The sequence below is a fragment of the Periophthalmus magnuspinnatus genome, chromosome 21, assembly GCF_009829125.3.
Source record: "Periophthalmus magnuspinnatus isolate fPerMag1 chromosome 21, fPerMag1.2.pri, whole genome shotgun sequence".
In the NCBI taxonomy this organism is placed as follows: domain Eukaryota; kingdom Metazoa; phylum Chordata; class Actinopteri; order Gobiiformes; family Gobiidae; genus Periophthalmus; species Periophthalmus magnuspinnatus.
Genome location: NC_047146.1, coordinates 26861202 through 26884900, shown reverse-complemented (window position 1 = coordinate 26884900; position 23699 = coordinate 26861202). Strand labels below are relative to the sequence as shown.

General features: G+C 37.4%; 1 protein-coding gene across 1 annotated transcript in view; it reads right to left on the bottom strand.

Annotated features, from left to right (window-relative positions):
* Nucleotides 1-23699, bottom strand: part of myo1b (myosin IB) — a 90651-nt gene that overhangs the window by 56700 nt on the left and 10252 nt on the right. The window contains 1 exon segment of the mRNA XM_055230867.1: nt 2259-2353. Within this exon segment, the coding sequence (XP_055086842.1) occupies nt 2259-2353 (95 nt within the window).

The window sequence follows — 23699 nt, the reverse complement described above, 5'->3', positions numbered from 1 at the left end:
TGTCAGACAGCAGTAACGCAGATAGCATCTAATGGTGTAATGTGAGAATACAACAGCGCCTGTTTGGTCAATCTAATTACAGATTGTAGCTTTAAGAACACTGAATAGAGGATTCCAGAGGTGTTCTATTATAGATATACTGCCCATAATCAAAAGTACTTTATCAATTGTCTATCCAAATACATTCTCCTGAGGTTTAGATCTTATCTCAGAAAATGTCAAATTAAACATAAAAAATTACTGAATTCATAAAATAAATAAAAGTTTACCGTTTTCGCTTGACCTCTTGATTTACCATTAAATCCAAACTCTAAGCAGAAACTGCTACAGGATAATCCAAAAACACTTCAGATTTAGCCAGAATTGACAGGCATCAAAAGGCATGTTTCGGTCTTCTCCAAATGATGGCTTTTATGGCTTAACTCCTGGCATCAATTTACAGTCACGTTACATGACAGCTACCCTGCTCTGATATAGTTTATAATGTGCCAAAAAAAGGATAAAGAAACGCTTTGAACAAATGAGCAAAAATCATCCCGGTAAGTTCAAGGGGACATGGAAACGTTTTACAAGGGTGGAGGTGGGTGCTCTACTGAGTAAACTTGCTTTCATCTATCAAATTACCAAAACAAACCTACCAAGATGTCTCCCTCCAACAATTCTGACTGGACTAAAATGGAAAATTACTGTAAAAACCTTAAACTATGCAAATTGTTGTTGTCATACGAACTACTACTATGAAGTACTTTTCTTATTTAATTGCACAAAAGTTCAAAGGTGTACTATGTAACTTTCCTGATGGGGATCTGCTACATGCTTGTCTCCTTGAATATGTTATTGCTTTGCCTATAATGTTCCACATTATGACATTAAACTTGTCCATCTCGTGTGTCGCCACCAAGCAAAGTTAGATAAAGCAAAAAACTGGAAATATTACATAGTGTATCTTTAGTTAAATGAGATACACTAGCATAAATAGCATATCATTAATATTACACATTACACACATCACATTATTGACCATATTCATCTTGATATCTGAATTCTTTTTCAAATGTAGGATCCAAATAAGATCATTCCAATACAACACTCCTTACTTTTAGATAGTGCAGCTCAAGGACATCTGGTGTTGATAAAGCACTCTATATGAAAAGGTCATTTTTGTGCAATAACATCCACATATTATTTTCACCATCACACTGGTTTACTCATAAGGCCTTCAAAGGAAATTCCATTCATTATTACAGAAGAAGGTATGCAGTAATATTCTTCCACAATGTAAAGCAGTAGCTGAACAAAAAAATAATGTACCAATGATGTGTACACACAAAGGGGTTCTTTCATGTACAGTTGTCATTTTCGCAACAAAGCCGTTATCAGTGACCTTTAGAGCTTATCCGATTGAAATCAGAGCAGTGGCTTAGTCAAGCAACTTATGTCTACACTTTGTACAAACCTTTGTAAAAGACTGCATGCAATAAGAAAGCATGACTGTAAGCTACCTGGTACAAGTTTCTTAAGGCAACATTTTTCTAACTTATATGCAATAAATATACTGTATGTAAGATTTTGATTTTAAATTCAATTAACATGGCCTCAGTGTGTCTCCAGAAAATGTTCAAAGCTTTTACTCAAAGCAATTGTAATGCTGATTTATTCTTAATTACAAAACATTGTGGCAAAGTTGTTTATGCCATAATTTGGTGTTTTGGTTCTCCAGATGATAATCTAATCAGAGAACAGCATGAGTCTCTCATTTGGGTCGCCAGTTTCAATGCCAAAATCAAGATGGTTTGAACCTGAAAAGGATTCTGATCTGAATCATCACTACCTAAACCAACACCTGCAGCCAATCACAAATCAGTGCCTCTACTGTATGGTCCATAGAATGTGGAAAACACTTGTGTACCTTGAATGCAGTTTAAGATAAGGTCAAAGTACCTTTTTTTTTTAAAACAATAAAATGTTCTTCTTGTGATTCTGAGTTTGCAGCTAAGTTTTCCAAGATAACAAAATATAAATTATAATTATAGTGAGGGTCAATAATAGGTAAATAATGATATAACAAACGTACAATTGCTAGTGTTTTCTACCCAGACACAAACTGCAGCATACACATGTTCAGCCTGTTCCCATTCCCATAAATTCCATGTAAAACACTTATAAGCAAATAAGCATAAGATAACCCCAAGAAAAGTTACTCAACCAATTCTAGTTTATAATTTATTACATAATTCTAACTTAATTTTGTCAATTACCCGTTTTCCCTGCACCACTCTCTCCCGTGATAAGAATGCATTGGTCCTTGTCTTGGTCTCGTAGCGATCGGTAGGCTTCATCTGCTAAGGCATATCTGCAACACACAAACATACACAAACTTTAACAACTATTGATCCAGTTTGAAAAGGAAAACTTCTTTATTTAGTCTTGGTTATTTTTTGTGAAGAAGATCATAGTCTGGTCCTGCCACAATGCTCTAATCAATAGCATGTGGTGTTATGGGAAATTAGGTTGCGAGTGTAGGCTGAAAATTGAATCGTAGCCTTATTTTGCTCTGCTGACTGAGTTAGCATTTGGCTTGCACAGATGGAATAATGACAACTTCCTTTCCACGCTTGAACACTTAACTCAATGTGATCAAAAGTACTGAAAACTACTTATTACTACTGATTAAGGGGTACTTGGCTTTTAATCTGTTTAACTTGTCGCTGTGCACTTAAAAGATTATTTATTGCTAAGTACATTACAAGACCAGGTAAAAATCCTGTAGTTAAAGGCAGGGAGGTGTAATTTATTGAAACCAATGTGGAGTTTGTTTGCATGTTCTTCCTGTATATATCTCATCTTTTTATAGAAAAATCTTGTTGTAACTATACTTTAAACATTTACAAATATGTTCTGTAATGCATGAGATTCTTAAATTAGTTTATATTAGTTCATATTTAAGTCTTCTTTCAAATGTCATTGCTACTAGATAATGTGCTCTGACCAGTATCTTTTTTAAACCATATAATCAAAGCTAATCGCAATAGTTTTTCCAATTAATCACAATTTGATTTTTTTTTCCAAAATCATTCAGCCCCTATCAATCTAAAACATGCACAATAGGATACCCACCCCAGCTATGTTTGCAGTAGCCAATAGATGCCCAGAGTAAAACAGTTTAGTGATCATATGTATGTCAAATTTGTGTTAAGTTTACTTCCTTTTACAGTTGAACTTGCCTTGAAGTTTCCCAGTTAACAAATACATTGTAAAAGATGCCACAGTGCAATAGTGAATGATAATAGAGTTTAGGCTAGCCATTAATAAAATGAAGGCTATTGTTGTGCATTCCAGGACAGTGAGACAATGGGAAAGTTGACCTGATAATGCCACCCATGTCCCACTGAAATCCCAAACGATATATTATCTGTTCTCTATATTCACTTTATCCTTTATTTGGGTTTCAAAGCAGGGTGTGGACAAGGTTACTGGCCTTAAAAAGATATAGGGTGGAGTAACTTTTTTTTTTTTTTTTTAAACAATATTGGCACGTTAATACTTTTGTACAGTTTTCAGATTGGTCGGCATTGGGTAATTTGTGCACAGTAATACCAGATGTGGTCCACAAATTGCTTCCACCTGCTAATTACCCTGCCTTGCCAGTAAAATATTGTTCACTAATCTCTTACAATTACCACCTTAAATCCTTCAGTTCCACCTTAAAAAAACAAAAAAATATAAATTTGTTTGAGGTCATGTTTGAGGAATGTCAAACGCATATCCCAAGCGTCTTATTGAGAGTACTGGTTAACCCTGGGTCAAACTTTGGTCTATGACAACTTTAATTATTCAGGTTTTTAAATGCAGTATAGCTGTTGTAAAGGTTGTAAGAATGCCAGGCATACTTCACACTATGCACTCATGGGCCTATTAAGGTGGAAAAAACATTAACTTTAAGAGGCAAACTTTAGTCATATACCAACTAAATGTGCTTTATCTGGCAATATAATATTATAAAGTCTCCCAAAATACTCAATAGTTCTTAGCTTTTTCCTTCATTGACCCCTCTCAGATTTATCCATTTTATGTCAGATGCCCTTCCTGTCTCAACCAAATGCTAAATGGAATAACAATTACAATATCTTTACATATTTCAATCAAAATCAAGTCCTCTCTTAGCACATGACATCTTTATATAGCTCAGAAAATACCTTATTCAGCTATAGAATTTACAATTATATACCATAATTGATAAGTTGATTAGTTTAATAGACCATTGACAGTTTCATTTCAATTCAAATTTATATAGCACATTTAAAACAAATTCAAGTACTTCATATAAAAGTCAACAAAAAAACAATTAAAACAACAATTATTATTATTATTTTTACTATTGTTATTATTAGGCCCGAGCCTGGGACTCCGTCCCGGCGAGGGACTCATTAAAACCGCGTCCGGAGCGTGGAAAATGGCAAAAATCAAGTAGTAAACACGCCCCGACATGGCAGTGAGTGGTGTCAAAAATTAGAACTTGACGAGCTCTGATTGTCACAAAAGACCACGAGAAAAAATAAGGAAAGACGATAGCGGTAGCGCCACCTCAAACTTTGATTTTCATGGGGCCAATGGGAGCCCGACTTGGAAAAAAGTCGACGTAAAAATCCGAAACTCACATCAAAAAATAGTACATGTCGGGACATGACAAAAATGATATTATGGCCCCGCCCTAAAATGTACAGGAAGTCGGCCATATTGGATCAAACCCGGGAATGACAAAAGTGCACACCCTCGCATTCAGGACATTTTCTCGCCCAGTTTTAATCACAAACACTTCAAATTTGGCCAAATCCCACTAAACCCATGTGTGATTAAAGATTAACAATTACATTTTGATTATGACTTTGGGTGGGGCGAGGGTGAATTTTCAACAAAATCGCAATTTTTGGAATATTTCAAAAAATATTTCTCTTTCACACATTTTTTGTTGGGAAAACGCTAATACAGCGTTTATGCACATTTGTGAGCTGAACGCAATGATATGCAAATCAAGGCACTCTCTCACAAAATGGCTCTCTAGCGCCCTCTTCAAATTTAATTTTCAAAAATTAGTAGAAGACAAACGCTTTGACGTGGACGTGTGAAAAAAATCACAGGGGCCTTATTTGTGATGGGGCACAATGAGAGAAAGTCACATGACTGTAGCTGTTATGGTTTAGGAGAAAAATAATGGGTGGAAAAAAAATTTCCATTATTATTATTATTATTTTGGTGGCCGAATTAAAGCCACTTTTGACCCCCTGAACGTTAACGAAAAGTCAATTTTTTCAAAATTGTACCTCTCACATTTGGATTTTTTGTGCCATGGATTTTCATTCAAGAAACTTGCAAATTGGTCAAAATGAACTAGACCCATGTGAGATTATAGGGAACTGTCTTTGATGTTTTATATCATAAAACGTGGGTGTGGCCAGCCTGCAAAGAAAAAAAATACATTTTTTGAAGTTTTTAATTGTGTGTAACTCAAACATGCAGTTTCCTATTTTCCGGCATTAATATAAATTTTGTTCAAAATCTTGATCTGAGTGCATAGATATGCAATTTACACATATCAAATATTACATTGCTCCACAGCGCCCCCTTGAAATTTTTAAATGGCACGTAAAAAAATTACTTTGTCACAAACATTTGAAAATTGGCATGGACATCCCAATTCCGATACTGAACAAAAAAGCCAATGACACCATACCTCTATTTTCAAAGGTGTTGCCATGGCAATGTCTGACATTTATCATTGAAATACATGGGTTTTGGTCAACAAGGATTAAAAATAATTACTGTGTCATAGACCATTGAAATTTGGTACACATATTCCTCTCATCATACTGAACAAAAAAGCCAATGAAGACATACTTCTATTTCCAACCGTGCAGGCGTGACAGTGTCATAAATGCTCCCATTGGAATGAATGGAGTAGTATTACTCAGTCGCTGATTTTGGGAGGAGGAGCGATGAAAGGCAGGATCTCCGCGGTGGCGTGTACCCCGTGGTCGCAAGGGGTGGCGAGGGCCTTTATCACTGCTTGCAGTTTTAATTATTATTATTACTATTGTTATTATTATTAATGCTATTGTTATTATTATTATTGTTATTGTTATTATTGTTATTATTATTGCTATTATTGTTATTATTATTATTAAAGATTGAGAGGATCTGATAAACAGAGGAAGGCTGTTCCATAGTCTGGGCACTGCAACAGAAAAGACTCTCACCTCTTGGCCAGGAGAGCTGGTCAGCTGACCTCAGGGCTCTGGGTCGACTATAGGACTGCAGTAACTCCATAATAACACTAAAGCAGCATTGAACTTTGATAGTAAAAGCAGGTTATTGGTATAAAGAGCCATTAAAAAGACCAGGGGCAGTGTGGACATCCAGATGAGAGCATTTCAGTCCACAATATAATATTTAGACCTAATGGTTGCCTGTTTTTTCCACCATCAAACAACCTCTGGACTAAAGCCTGACCATGCAGCAATGCCATTACCATCTTCCCAGTTTTAAACCTCAAAATGGGCTCTACAACAACCAACCTCTGCAAATGCTAATTCAAGCATATGGTAAAGACATTCATGCTAACTTAGAGAAGTATTATCACTGTATTATATGGCCATAGGGAGAAGTTGGCTTTGAAGGTTGTCAAAAAGAAAGGCGGTCTGGCAGCTATAGGCTAAGGTTGGACAGTACAGAAAAAGAGCAGAGTAGCCTAATGGTAGGTCAAATTGATTCTATGGTGTATAAAGACTCTCAATGGATAAACTAGGATTTAAGTTTGAATTGAAATCATAGTTGGAAAGTGTTAAAGTGCTAAAATTCGAATGAAAGTGAAGGGATATGGTTGAGACAAATGTAACCGGTCCACCCCTTTTGATATCACTCTGCATTGTGTAGAATAATAATTACCAGGCATTATTAACATTGCGGAATACAAAATGTATTGTGGGGAGTTCGTATTTAAAAATAAATTGTAAAACATACTGAATTCCGATTTAAGTAGCATTTTCAATTACTGTTAAAATATATTAGACATGTTCCTGCATGCTCAAATAAATTTTTCATTCAAAATTTACTACAAAAATACTACAACATGAATATAAAACCTATCAAACTCAAGAAGACTAAAGGAAGAAAGAAAGATAGGGGGAAATGTGTTTTTCTGTTACTGCATAAGGATCATAAGTCAACTGTATTCAAGCCAAACAATACATTTCAGCAGCTACCCTGTAACATATTTCTCCATTCAAACAGTTCCCCCACCCCCCACAATATCTAACAGTCCCTAAACGCCTCTGCACCCACCATCATCCCACCAGCCCACCAGCACTTTTGTAAAGGGCAAGCCTTGTCACGGGACATTACGTCACTGCTGAAAAGGGGCAGCTCAGCATGGCAGATGTCTGCTTTGTCTGAACACTGCAGTTGGTTGACCTGATCCTGACAATGAGCAAACCATCATACAATTATGTCGCCCCCGTGAAAGCCCAGAGCAACCCAGGAGTGACTAGGGAGGAGGGGGGACAGGGTGGGACCATGGGGTGTGAAAAGAGCTAGTGGGAGGTCCTCTACTTGGAATTTCAGTTCTTTCAAATAGGATTATGCATCATTTAAAAACTTGTGAAATTTGACTATGAATTTGTTTTGATATATAACAGTTATCACTTTTTATAGGCATTTATATTCATATCACTATTTCATTTTTCATTCATCTTTATTTACACAGGGAGAGTCCAAAGAGAGCATTCAGACTCTTTTTCATGAGCGTCCTGTTCAAATACAGAAAAATACAAACAAAAACTAAACAAAACAAATACCGTAGCTGCATAGGTCCATTTAAAACATTAAAAACAGGTGCAGGTGTGAGTATAAATATTTAACACCAGACTATTAAAATGAATTTGTGACACCAATGTATTCAGTTTTATAGCAAAAAACTATACACTTGTTCATGTTCAAATGCACAAAAGCCTTGCCTTTGATATACATCATGTGTACACAGACAATAGAGATGAGACAACTGAAGTGTCTTGCTCATGGATACAATGGTGGAATTGGCAACTTAAAATTTTTTTGTTATTGCTGTTATTTTTGTTGTTATTGCTTTGCCTAAAAGCACAGCAATAAATGTATACACATTTGTATACCTTGAAAAACAATTCTTACTGTGTACGGAGTCTCCTCTCCACAGTTCTGACATTTAACTTAGCCTGGTGGACCCTCCTGCTTGTCGTTTAATGCTAAATTTAGTAACATCCCAGGCAAAACAAATAATATTGCCTTGGTACAAGCAGGTGGAAGACTCTCCACAAGCAAAGCAGCATAGTACACCTTTATGTTATTACATAATGCCAATGAAACTACAAATTCAACTTCAACATAACCAAGTCCCCATAGGATGTATGGCAGCTTATATATGTGAACTCACTAACGCACCAATTAGGCCTGATATTTCCCTTGCAGTGTGCAGTGATATAATGTTAAGAGAAACTGGGTGTACCACTTCACAAACGCTGTAATTACAAAGACGACGAAGCCTCAAGGTCGCCATCAAAGGGCCTTGGTCTCCATGTGGGGTTTGGGCAGGCTTGGCTTTGGCCCCGCCCCTCACAGCTGCCACCAGGCTGTAATTTGCCCTTTGCACGTGGCAGCGGTGAGCACCCATGAGCCACTCGGGACGGGGGCATGGGACAGCAGCATGGGTGAGGTAAACCTGTCAGATGTGAACATTTTTAGATTCGGGAATATGATGATGTCATACTCTCAGACATGCATGGGGAAGTATTAATGCATTGATTATGTGGCATTATATCAAGATATCAAAAAGGAGTCTAGTGTTGAAACTCAATCCACTATCCTGCTTTATATGGGCATCCAATAGAGCTGAAAGTGAAAATGATATCAGTTTGAATCGTCTCAACTGATCCATAGATACGAAAAAAGTTTTTTATTCTACTCCGAATTAGCAAACCACAGAAGCTGTAGAGATTTTTTATGACAAAAACAAATGACAAATGAAATGTACTTCACTGTTCACTGAATCTTCCAACAAGATTTTTTTTTTCTGCAAAATTGCTCAGCTCTACGATCTGCATGAAACAAAATCTTAATTGCCCTGTCCCCAAAGCAGTAGGTCTTTAGAAATTGACCACCTAAGACCCAGGAACCCTTTAGACCATCTTTTTAAACTGTAGTTGAGACACATGAGATGATGGTGCCTGCTGTGTGTGACCTGAATCTGTAAACAGGGTGGGTGGTGTCAGGACACACTGTGTGATTGTGGAGGCTAATGACGTTGGTAAGTGTAAAATTTTGGTTTGGGACACAACACTAGTGGTTGTAAAATCTAATATGATCATGCCCTCGATTGCATCAATGCACATAGATAGACTTTTTGTAGTTTGATTGTGGATAATTTTTATTTAGAGCAAGTATTTATTTTTTTTAATCATTCCTGCTCTGGTTGTACTGTCCTGGTTCGGCCCTGGTTTATCAGTATCCTAGTTGGCTCAGTCTTGATCCAGTTGTTTGTCCTCATTTAAAAGAGTGGCTAAAGCCTAGAGACTCCCACTTCGGTCCCGCCTCGGTCCCGCCTCGGTCCCACCTCGGTCCCACCTCGGTCCCACCTCGGTCCCACCTCGGTCCCGCCTCGGTCCCGCCTTACTCCTAATTTATCCGTATCATAGTTGGCTCCATCTTGATTTAGTTCTGGGTTTAAAATGGCTAAAGCCTAAATACATGTTTTGGACCAGGTTTAATCCTGCCAGTCCTTTTTCAGACCCGGTTTAATCATGTTTTTAGTCTAGTTATAATCTTATTTTATACATGGTTGAGTCGTGTCTTTTGTGACCCAGTTTAGACCTACTTGATTAGTTTTGATGTGATTTAAATTGCTTGTGTAGAAACTTGAGGCCATGTCAGGTCTTTTACAAACAATATTAATCTTTCTGGAGGCTGTTTGCAATACCTTCATGCTGAGTTTAGAGCATTAGCATTGGATTTCTAAGCTTTGATCTTTTTATAGAAATCACTTGACTTTGTTCTGCGGTTTTTGCACTAAACTTAGTTTTGTTGCCATTAGCATACAGTAGCCTGTGATCTCAGTGGGATCAGGCATCTCAAGAGGCCCTCAGGAAATCTGCCCGGCAACATGAACAGTTAAGGAAGCAACTTTTTTTCTGCTTCTGTCAGACCAGGTGGACAAATAAAGACATAGGAGAGACAGAGAGCGACAGAGAGAGAAGGACAAAAATGCACTGCAAAAAAATGGTTATGTGGTTTTGTTCAAGGTGCACTATGTAACTCTGGAGTGCTTAACATACAGTAGTAATATTCCTTTGCCAGAAATAAAATTTTCATTTCCACTGGGAGCATGCTGTTCTCCACAAATTTGATCTGTAACTTGGCCAAGTTGAATTTTGTGTTAATAATAATTATTATATTTTTATTTTTTTACATGTTTACATTTCCGAGTTCCAAATAGTCATAAAGAAAAAGGCAATGGAGTGAGTACAATTTTCTTGTCAATAGCATAAACATAATAATATAAACTGATAAAGCAAATCTTAAGAAATAGACAAAACTATTCAAATGAAAAATATTATTCCAACTGCAAGCAATTTTCACTCACCTAGACATCTTTTTGCAGTGCACATACTGTTACAAAAGCCTAAAGTTGGGACAGATGTGGGCCATCTGTAAACGGGACAGGATCGTGGTGATGTCTGGGAAACATGTGCTAATGAGAGGGGCTCAGTCTTTACCCCAAGCAGAAAACTAACACATATCTAACACTCAGTCCATTCATGGTTTGATTAAGAAACTATGGACAGTTCTCTAGGGAAGTAACTGGTTTAACTTACTCATGGGGAATATAAATTGTGTGTGTGTGTGTATATGTGCGTGTGTATATGTATGTGCGTGCGTGTGTATATGTATGTGTGTATGTATGTATGTGTATATGCGTGTGTGTGTATGTGGGGGTGTGTATGTGTATATGTGTGTGTGTGTAGGGGTGTGTGGGGGTGTGTGTGTGTGTGTATGTAGGGGTGTGTATAGGGGTGTGTGTGTGTGTATGTATGTATGTGTATATGGGGGTGTGTATGTATGTGTGTGTGTGTATGTAGGGGTGTGTGTGTATGGGGGTGTGTGTGTATGTGTATATGTATGTATGTGTGTATGTGTATGTGTGTATGTATGTGTGTATATGTGGGGGTGTGTATGTATGTGTATGCGTATGTATGTGTGTGTGTGTGTGTATGCGTATGTAGGGGTGCGTGTGTATGCATGTGTGTGTGTGTATGTGTGTGTGTGTGTGTATGTATGTAGGGGTGTGTGTGTGTGTATGTAGGGGGGGTGTGTATGTGTGTGTATGTATGTGCGTATGTGTGTGTATGTATGTTTGTGTGTATGTACGTGTGTCTATGTATGTATGTGTGTCTGTGTATGTATGTGTGTGTGTCTGTGTACGTATGTGTGTGTACGTATGTGTGTACGTATGTGTGTATATGTATGTGTGTGTATGTATGTATGTATGTATGTGTGTGTATGTATGTATGTGTGTGTGTATGTATGTGTGTCTGTGTGTCTGTGTATGTATGTGTGTGTATGTATGTGTGTGTATGTGTGTAGGGGTGTGTGTGTGTGTGTGTATGTATGTGTATGTATGTATGTATGTATGCTTCCATGATCCCATTTGGCTAAATATCTTTCCTTGATTGAAATCTAATTTTCTTACTATCATCGCTATTATTAAGAAAAAACATATTCAATTTGTTCACATCATATGAACTGGGATAAAGTATGGCTTATACACCTTTTCAAATCCTACTTTTAATTTGACTATGGAAGGACTTTGAAATACCAGGATCTCCTTAAGTGCAAGTAAAAAGGTTCTAAAAGCTTACCGCTACTTTTTTCAAAATAGAAGCTGAGTCAAGAGCTTCACGCTGTCACTAATCTTTAATTTATCCAACTCTCACTTAAGGTTGTCTGGGATTCCTTCCTAATTGCCCATTGATACAGCACCACCCACGCACCGAGCTCAAAGGGAGTTCGTGGGCTTTCATTTACAGCAATTTTCTCTGTCTCGGCAGACGAAATCTTAAGAAGACCAGATCCTTAGAAAAGCAGGAAGTAAGCATGCAGGGAAAGGTAGAATAACATCCTTGGATACTTGAACAATGATGAGTCTTAGCCACTTTTAGACACTGAGAATGGTTTGATTATACAAGTGTTTTATGGAGAGTGGTTTGCAAACTGTTGTGACCAAGTACCACCATACAAAAAATGTTTGGATCAAGTAAACTATATCATAAAATAATTAGAATGAATCTAATCTCACCAGTAGCTTAAAAGGGAAAACAAGATTTATCTAAGTTTTTGTTTAAAATATGAGCAAAACCACACATCTTGGTTGATACTGGTAAACTACAACTGTGGCATATCTGAACTGGAAGTAAAGTAAACCAGGATTAGCCCAGGACTCCACCAGAAATAAATTGGGACACTCAAAAACAAAGTCATAGCAGCTACAACTTCCTCTGAGAGGTAAGAGTTCACTGTGATTGGTTAGGTCCACTTGTCAATCACTTGGAGCATAAAAGAGGCTGACCAATAGGAGTGGGTGGGGAAAAAGTGTTTGAGCAGAGAGCAGCATTAAACAAAGCAGCAATGAATCACATTTTGACAAGATTACCAAAACAGCATATTGTCGAAAAGATGAGTTTACGATTAAATTTAGAAAGTAAAATCATGGAAGCCAGGTAATTTTGTGCTTTTTATTAAGTTGAATGAATATTTAAGCAAGATTTGGACAGAAATTGCTCAAATTGACAGCTAAAGACGGCTACGTATTTATGACCTCTACCTTAGTATGATAAGTGCAGTTGGTAGCATTGCATTCTTTATTTTCTGCAAGCCCAAGCATTATGTCTTTTTCCCCAAACAATATTTTCAGTCTTGAGCAACTTCAACTCTTCAAGGCCTTTGAGACTGCAGTTCAGTGCTGCTGGCTCACAACAACAGACTGTCTGACCTCATATAAAACCAATTATACTGCACTGACTGCCATGTGAAAAGCCCATAGCTGAAGGACGGCAGATAGCTTCTCTCTGCTTCACTTTTCCCAACCTTGGACAAATAAAACTCCAAAAAGCACTGGGATTGAGATAAAGGGATCAGTAAACAAAATGCAGGAACATGTCAAAAGATTCTCAAATTATTGCATGGATTGGTCCTGCATAATCCTGGTTTAGTCCAAATTTAGCCCAATAAAAGACATGATTTAAAGGGTCCATATTACAGTATTTTCTGATCTATGCTATAATGCTGTTTCCTTATTACAAACAGACCTGGAGTTGTCTTTGGTTTCATTCATGCATGTTTAACACACAAATTCTGCAAAATTTGTTCTTATCCCAAACAGAAAACACTCCACCATGTCGTAATGCAGAACGTGCTCCACTGTGTTTTTTTTAAACTCCATACACCTTCATTAGAATAATTTGGTTTTCAGCCCTGGAATTGCCAAACTCTACTGAACTAAAGATAAGAGGCAGCTTGAAAACTACCTCTTCATGACATCAGAGCATTTTGAGCTTAAACCTTACAAGAGGCCATTGTTTTTCATATAATAGGCCCTTTAAAATGTTTTTTAAAGTTAGTTCTTAAGTAGCATATCTACCTATTTAACAGGGACACTGTACATATGATAATACAATAAAAAACATAATTAAAAAGTGCATTATTGGAAATGTTGATGGGTTTGATTATTAAAAAGCCATTTCCTTCGGTGTATTTTAAATGTGTTGTATGTGGCCATTTCCCTGATAATCACAGGTACCGAGTTCCACTCATGTGTCACTCTCACTGAGAAGGAGGTCTACCCAAACACACTTCTCCTCAGTGGAACAGGGGAGGAGAGGACAGGCCATGGACCACTTAAACAAAATTGCCAATCAAATCAAAATATGAACTTGTGCTTAATGTTTATTGTTTTTTATGTTCAAGTTCTGCATAGTAGACATATTTTAATACTTTTTAGATTAGAAAGAATATAAATGATAGCACATGTTCAATATTATGCAGCTGTATTCAAAGCAGAAACCAAGTATTATGAAATGTGTTTGAACATTAACCAAGTTGTGTACACTGATAACATGATGTCAAGCCATTGTTGAGCCAAAGGCAGAATGACGCACAAATTCAAACAAAGGATCAAAATTATTGCAATAACGGACAGCAGAGGTCATGTTTAAACTATGGTTGACTTAAAAATTGAAGTATACAGTCCCTTTAATCAATAAGTGGGTTCACATCTTATCTACAAATGTTGACATTAACGATGGTAGATATCCATCCCAAAGCCAATGTTGTTGTTTTTTTTTTGTTTTTTTCTTCTTTGTGCCTTTCCAAAAAATATTTCAATTCAACAGACCCCTTGCCCTTTTAGCAATAATGTTGTTCCCCCTTTAAACCATGTTATGCTTTACCAGATTTTCTCCATGGAGATGTTGTTGCTTTCCCTGGAATTTTACACAGTATGGCATTATACATAAGTATTTTGCATTCAATTATGTGTTTTAATGCTCAAAAATAACTCAATGTTCCACATTCATACAGTGAGTGAGGTCGCCTCTCCACAGATCTAACCTGTAGCTTAGTTTGGTATCTCATCTGCTTTTTGTCACCGGAACTGACATATTTAATACTATACTGTGAAACATTTGAGGCAAACTAATAGCATTTTCATGAAGACAAACAATGTGCCACACTCCACCAGAAAAGCTGCATAGTGGAAAAAAAAGTCTTATATACTGTTTATATGCATCATCAGTTGTTATAGAAGGTACATAGCTAGTCCAAATCATCATTTGCATCTCCTTTCAGTGTAGAGGTGTGAAAAGAAATAGTTTTGCCCACTCATTTGGCTTACATTACACTGCCCACTGGAGTCACACTCAAGTACCCACTCATAGCCACCTACCTGCAGGTCCAGCTCATCTGAAATGCTCGAGTTACATAACGACAAAACACAAGAGGCACACATTAAGAGCTACTGTTTCGGCTATGGCGATTCATATCTTGATTTTTTTTAAAGGGAGTTTTACAACAGAACAGGTACACTGTTTTGGGTAGAAATGCAACAGTGCGTTGCTGTACTCAAATGGCGCAATTTGTATGTTTTGAACTGGCAATTCATATTTTCAGTTTCATACAGAGGTACAAAGGATAAATATGTAAGGTTGAAATATTTTATATAGCACTTTTTCAAGGCACTCAAAGCACTTCTCATCAAGGAACCGGTCACCCATTCACACACACATTCAATCAAAGACTTGGCAGTAGATTGACATAATAATGGCTGGGGTGGTGCCAGGACTGGGTGACAGATCCAGAGTAGGCAGGCCAATATGTTGAATTAATTTGGATAATTAACACCTGTCGATAATCATGGCAAACAAAACAAGATTTTGTTTGCCAAAACAAAATATCTACATTATTTTACAAAAAATAATGTAGATATTTTTGGGAAAGAAGAAATTGTAAATGAATTTAATCATTACTTTTCTAACATTGGCCCAAATTTATCAAACAATATCCCAAAAGAAAGCAACAATGATGGAGCAATAGCTGATAATGTAAACAGTATGTTTTTGGAGAGTGTGCAGGCAAATGAAGTCTTGACAATTGTTCAAAATTGTCCAAATAAAAAATCTAATGATTACACTGATATTAATATGTTATTGATCAAGAAAGTGATAAACGTTGTTATTGAGCCTTTCACATATATATGTAATCTTTCATTCAGCACAGGAATATTTCCAGATCACATGAAAGTGGCCAGAGTCATTCCACTTTTTAAAAAAGGAAATAAAAATGATTTCTCAAATTATAGACCTGTATCACTGCTTTCGCAGTTCTCAAAAATTTTAGAGAAACTATTTGTTAGCAGATTAAATAAATTTATTGGAAAATACAAAATTTTAAGTAAGAACCAACATGGATTTCGTTCCAATCATTCAACCGCCACAGCATTAATGGACCTGGCTGAAGAAATCACTAATGCCATGGACAAGAAACAATATTTAGTTAGTATCTTTGTCGATCTTCAAAAAGCATTTGATACTCTAGATCATGAAATATTATTACAGAAGTTATACAAGTATGGTATACGAGGTGTACCACACAAATGGGTCACAAGTTACTTAACGAACCGTTATCAATTTGTGGAAATTAACAACATAAAATCTGAACATCGTCAAGTAACGTGTGGGGTACCTCAAGGTTCGGTCTTGGGGCCAGTACTTTTTCTCCTTTATGTGAATGATCTTATGTCTGTATCAAAATTACTAAATTGCATCTTGTTTGCTGATGATACCACATTATTTTACTCAGGAAAAAACATAAATGAGGTTATAAAAAATGTAGAAGATGAGTTTCAAAAAATATTAAAATGGTTCAATGCTAACAAGCTATCTATAAACATTAGCAAAACTAAATTTATGGTCTTTAGTTGTAAGAAGAAAGATTTAGAGGTAAGATTATTCACACAAGGATTAGAGATAGAAAGAACAAGTACATTTCGTTTTTTAGGAGTTATGATTGATGAACAGCTGACGTGGAAATCCCACATAGAGCAAGTAAGATCAAAAGTATCACAAACCATAGCCGTATTACACAAGGTGAAAGAGTCTCTCAACAAAGATGCATTGTTCTTATTGTATAACACATTGCATTGAAGTGTGGGGAAGTGCTTGTAAAACCTACATTGAACCAGTTTTTCTGTTACAGAAGCGTGCTATTAGAATTATCAATGAAGTGGATATAGAGAACATACAAATTCAATTTTTATTCAGTTAGAAACGTTGAAATTTAACGAATTGGTGGAATATGGCATCCTTAAAACCATGTACAAAGCTCATCAAAAAGTGTTACCAGAGAAGTTGCAAAATAGATTTCGAAAGAGAGAAAATAGATATCAATTAAGAGGAACTGATGTATTTTCTAAACCAGTGTTCAGAACAAAACCAAAGGAAAGATGTATTTCAATCAAGGGAGTCAGTCTTTGGAACAGCCTAGAAAGTAATATTAAAGAATCCAAATCCATTTATATGTTTAAGAAAAGTTTGAAATTATCATTATTAAGAAGATATATAACTGATATGTGACAGGATGATTTTGTGTTTTTTTGTTTGTTTTTTGTTGTTGTTTTTTTTTTCGTAAAGTAGCTGTACATTTATGTTTGACTTTATATAATGTAGTGAATAAGAGTCAGAGTTGATGAGGGGCAGATATTATAAGCTTTTGCTTCCTTCTGTGCCCTTTCATTCACTTAACAAAAAATTGTACAAAAGCCGTAATACTGTATGCAGTTATGCGGATTGTTTTGTTTTAATGAATGAAATAAAATATTAAATTGAAATTGAATTGAAAAGATTAGCACAAAATTATGGAAAAGGGATAAGTTAGGTGGGCACTGAGCTATCCGACTTCTCTAGGAAAAAAACAAAAACAAAAAACGCTACTCTGTCACCATGTAAGACAAAGTTGTTTGGATTAGAAGTGGGAGATATATCAAAAAATTACAAATATTGCAGTTGTTGTCCTAGAGCAGTGGTTCTTAACCTTGTTGGAGGCACTGAACCCCACCAGTTTCATATGCACATTCACCAAACCCTCCTTTATTGAAAAATAAAATATTATTTTTTTCAAATTCAAGACATATGTATGTTTTACTGGTGCACAAAATGAACCGTGCATTAACATCACTGTGTTCAAAGAATAAAACCAATACAATGTATGAACTCACAACAAATTACATACATACCTTTTTACAAAGATTTGACCTTTTTTAATACTACCACACTTTTTAAACATTTTAACACACACCCATTACCTAATTTCAACCTAATTTTAAGAACAGCTCATTTAAGTCGGGCGGGTACTTCGATAGGCACATCAAAGGGTGCATTTGTCGAATTGGGACACGGCCAGCGTCTGGAGACGCTCGCAGTCTGCGAATCATACGAGTCTGGTGCGTGTCTTGACCTCCACAGAACCCCTGAGACTGACTCACCGAACCCCTAGGGTTCGATCGAACCCAGGTTAAGAACCACTGTTCTAGAGATATGCGACATTAGAATATACTGAGCAATATTTCTGCCCTTTTGTGGTTAATTTTATGGTCCATTTACTTTTTGTGCAATACTTCAACCTCAACCAAGACATTTCTGAGCACATTTTATCACATTCATTCATCATATTTTTGTTTTGTTTTGTCATCATCACGTACCACTAGCTTGATTAGATTTTCTCTGAACTGTAAGACCATCCAACTTCAGCGCCTTGGAAAGAACTGAGTTACTAAAATGCTACACTTAATATGTGGTACAAACCAATCACTCAAAATGGCAAATACAAAAGAACAAATCACTCATAGCAACAGTAGCACAAAGCTCTGCGTCAGGCTTCAGCAGTGGTGTCATTATATCCAAGCGCCCTGGGCTGAAAGGTGTTCCCCTCACCTCAGTGGTCCTCCATTAGCCTGTCCCCCCGCCAGTCCAAACCTCTACGGGTGAACGCTATAGAGCTCTTACACTGTCAGTGGGGCTCGCTACTTCATTACACATTGAGGAAATATGATTCCACCCCCGAGACAGGAGTCTATTCTGCTCAGTACACCAACACATATGCACATCACAGTAGTCAATCTGTGGAGCTAAATTCAAGTAGCAGAGGCCATCTGCAAGACTGAAAAGCACTGATTAGTTTATCTAAATGGGCTTGGGTTGTCATGGAAGTGGAGCATGGGACCTGCTCATTAATTATAAAAGGTCTGATCAGGGTGGGGTTTCACTAAAGAAATTATAGATGACCAGAAAACACAGTATTGCACACAAATTTGGGGGAACAGAAAATAATGCAGCTAAACTGACAGATGGAGCAGAGTTTCTTCAAAATTGTTATTTTGTTTACATAAAATTCATATGTAATGCCCTTATTTTTATTTTATCATAGCATATATTTACTATCATCATTCATTGTTTTATGTTCCAGCAAATCACAGAAGTTTCTATTTTGGGAATTCACCCTCATAAGATTACAGGAAAATCATCAATGTAGTAGCGATTGAAATCATCTTTAAAGTTAATGCTACAAGTACAAAGGCTGCTGTATTTAGACTCAAGAACACAGCATAAAAAACTATTTCAAATTTAACAAAACAGAAAAAACACACACAATAGTGGATGACAGTATGATGTGGCAATCTCAAAAGATACTACCATAAATCATAATGCATAAAATGGTGTCACATAAAACAAGGCCTCTCTAACTCCCTGACTCTTTAAAACATTATTCAAATATCATCAGGACACAGCTGAGCTGAGAGGCCCAGCTGAGCTGAGAGGCCCACCTGACCCATTCATACCCATTGTAAAAGTAGCTATTCCCACTGGAGCTAGTTCCTCGGAATACATTTGAAATGCTCCAATAAAAACAATAGAGCTCTGACAAGATTGAGAGATAGGAAACCAGCTGTAGACCACTCTGAGCCAGGGCCTGTCCAAGACGATAAATGGGCAAACTTCTCTATTCTACCAAACATCTGCCCACGCAAACATTGTATAATGACAATTATATGACACAATACAATAGAGACGTTTAGTGAAAATATATTAATTAAAAAAATCAAATCTATTATTTGGACTTTGACATGGACTTTCCATGAAAATCATTGTAATGTGGAGTGTAAAGTGTAAGTGTGTATATAAAATCTCCTCCTCACCCTCTGTGGGTGGTCTCATCCCCTCTTTTCCATGCTCGGGACTTCTACCAGAGGCCTAGGAGCTTGAGGGTTCTGCGCAGCATCTTTGCTGTTACTAGTATTGCACTTTTCTGGACTGAGATTTTTCCTGGGATCTGCTGTAGCCACTCCTCCAGTTTGGGGGTCACTGTCCCGAATGCTCCGATGACCATGGGCACCACTGCTACCTTCATCTTCCAGGCCTTCTCCAGCTCTTCTTTGAGCCCCTGATATTTCTCTAGTTTCTCATGTTCCTTTTTCCTGATATTCCCATCACTTGGTACTGCAATGTCCACCACAACGGCTTTTCTCCGTTTATCCACCACCACAATGTCTGGTTGGTTCGCCATCACCATTCTGTCAGTCTGTATCTGGAAGTCCTGCAGGATCTTTGCTTGATCATTCTCCACTACCTTTGGAAATGTTTCCCACCTTGATCTCGGGGTTTCCAGTCTGTACTCTGCACAGATGTTTCTGTACACTATGCCCGCCGCTCCATGTATGCTTTCCCTGCCAGCATCTTACACCCTGCAGTTATGTGCTGGACTGTCTCAGGGGCCTCTTTGCACAGCCTACACCTTGGATCTTATTTGGTGTGGTAGACCTGGGCCTCCATCACTCTGGTGCTCAAAACCTGCTCCTGTGCAGGCAGGAGGAGTGCCTCTGTGCTGTCCTTCAGTCCTCTAGCACCTCTTCCTCTGCACTCCACTGTCTGAGACATTCGCTGAGCACGTCATCTCTTGAGGCCTTGGCCTTGATGTACTTATGGATCTTGGATGTTTTCATCCAAGATCCATAAGAGTCTCAGGGTGCTGGATTTGGGATGGAACCAGCCATGCATGGTCAGGAGCTTTCGAGTCTTAACATCTGTGGTCTCTATCTCCTCCTTTGGCCTCCTGGGTATCGGATTACTGGCTGGGCGTAGCTATTTATTGCCTGGGTCTTGTTCTTAACATTGAGCTGACTCCTTAGGACTTGCCTTACTCGTCTGGGGTATTTGGCTGTGACTACTTTCCTTGTTTCCTCTTCAAGGTTGCCATTTGCTTGTGGGATGCCAAGGTAGCTGTCCTCAATGTCTGCTGTTGTTCCTTCTGTGTGGACTATCTTCCCTTTCTTTGTCACCATCTGGCTACACTTCTCAAGCCCGAATGACATTCCAGTATCTGTGCTGTAGATCTTAGTGGTGTGGATCAGTGAGTCGATGTCTCACTCATTCTTAGCGTACAGCTTGATGTTATCCATGTAGAGGAGGTGACTGACAGTGGTCCCATTTCTGAGTCGGTATCCATAGCCAGTGTTGTTGATGATTTGGCTGAGGGGGTTCAGACCTAGGCAGAACAGCAGTGGAGACAGTGCATCTCCTTGGTATATACCACATTTTATGGTCACTTGTGTGAGTGCCATTGGCCTTATGCAATGAAGGCTCTTAGAGTCCTATCGATGTTGTACAGCTCCAGGCATTCAGTGATCTATGTGTGTGGCATTGAGTTGTAGGCGTTCTTGTAATCAATCCAGGCAATGCACAGGTTGGTCTTACGGGTTCTGCAGTCTCGGGTGCAGTACCCAAAACTGCAGTTGGATTTGTGTTGCCGTGTGGACTGGGGCAGTGTATTGTGTGGATCAAAAAGCCAGAGACTCCCGCTGTTCATGTAATTAAAGTCCCCCTGAGCCGCATCTACAACTGAACCAGAGCTTTAGACCTGATGTCACGGGTCACATGACAGGAAGTAGCTTGTAAAGAGAGTCACAGTTGATCACTGTCTGTGGATTCCAATTTAATTTCTGGTTTCTCAATTTTTCCCCAATCATTTTTTTCTCCCAATAATTTAAGTTGGCAAGTCGGCGAGTTGGCAAATCGACTCGTACTTGCAATATTAGCATTAGTTGTTGTCATAGTAGAACTAGTCAGAACATATCTACTCATTGTTGAAAAAGTACTTGGGGAGTGGTGAGAGTACTTGGCATGATAAACAAAGAAATACACCTGCCAAATTTCCATAAATATTCAACATTCTATACAATTCTACTGAACCTAGAGACTTTTCATTTGTTTAAAATCAGTGAGCCTTTTGTCTATTCCAAACCATGAATTTACTGACAAGTTCAGCCTCACTGCTTGCTGCTAGTTTGAATACCAGTCAAGTCAACTGTATTCAAATATCCATATTTGCAGTTGTTGGGGTCATTGATTTTCCAAATCAATGACCCCTCACTGACTATTCATGGGTTTTAGAGTGAGGGAAATGAATGCACCTTTGCCACAGCAATTCAAAACAAACTGCTCTTTATTTGAATGGTAAAAGTCTTTAAAAAGGGCGCCATTAACAGTAAACTGAAACTCATGAATAACAAATGTCCTTGACTTTAGGCCTATAGATTTAACAGCGTTGACTTGTGTAATTCCCATCAACAAGACTGGGTCCAGATGGCCATGCCACTAGAGGATTAAGATCAATTTATTAAGCATGTTGAAACAATCTGCCTTTGACTGACAGTTAAACGATTTTAAGAAAAACTAGTCTTATTATAGTGGGCTTTAATATAGAGCTTAAGGCAACAAATAAATCAAATTTTCAACAGTACAAATTGTGAGTTAAAGAAAAGGTTGTTTGTAGGTCACTGTGTCTCCAACTATCATTTCAACTTGACAACTCAGTATCTTCCTTTTGACCCTGTAAAGATAATTTTTTAGGTATTTGGCCTCTAAACCTCAAGAATTATTTCAAGGGAAAGTTGACGTCTCATTTAAACCCCCATCAGAAAGATAGTCAAACAAGTCATCAATACAGTGGAAGAGTTACAATGTTGAAGAATCCATTTGACAAAATTTTATACATTTAATACAAATTTTTATACACATTTTAAAACAGTATTCTTCTGTTAGTAGTAAAAGGAAAGTTGATTTGAACAAATAGAGAAGACTTTAAATAATTTGTAATGAAAGTTTGAAATTGAAAATCTCAAGTCCCACTTTTCCATCAACTAAAAAGTAGCTAAATATCAGCTGATAACATTTTACATTCAAGTCCTTTTCTTTTGAGTTTTCTCTTTCAGGTATCAGCCAGCTTTATAGTTCAGTTTTTGTTCAAATACAGGATGAGAAAAATGACAAGAGATACTTAGATTTTTATCATAATTCAATCAATTTGTATCTTATGCCATTAAACTGTCAAAGTAATATCTGATTCTCAGCTCTTGAAAATCAAGAGATTTATTTGAAAAATCGCCTCATCCTCAGTACATACTATTGCTATTTGTAATAAGCCATGTTTGCACTGTTGTTCTGATGCTGCCGTTTTCTCCCTTTAAGTATTTCACTTGATTTTTTTAAGCATATCTTTTTAACTTTGTGCATGCCCTTATTTGTATTTGTATTTATTCAGTGTGTTTATGTTGCACTTTTTCACCGAAGCAAGTTCCTAGTTTGTGAACTGTGTTCACAAACTATGGCAATAAAAGTCTTCTGATTCTGATTCTATTACTATACTTTAACCTCTGCCACAAAGAACAGTAAAAGTGCTATGTAAGGATTTTGACAAAAGCAGGATCTGGGCTTCAGTTTACAGCCAGAGAGGATTGTGATCCAGAATTGGCACACTGCTCCTCCTTTGTGTATGAATGGGACAGGACCAGACCAGGCCTAATTGACGGCTGCTGGGGCTTTGTTTGGTCTTTGGCTGCCTCTGAGCTAACACAGGCTAACATGGGCTAATGCTTCTGAGTGAACAGATGGCTGCATGGCAAAGAAAGACCACCTGACTCTGGGTTTGTGATCCCAGGTCCCTTCTGACTAGAACTGTAAGTGAATCTGAGTGAAAGATAATCTATTGTCAATGGAAATTTATTTGACCAAAATATA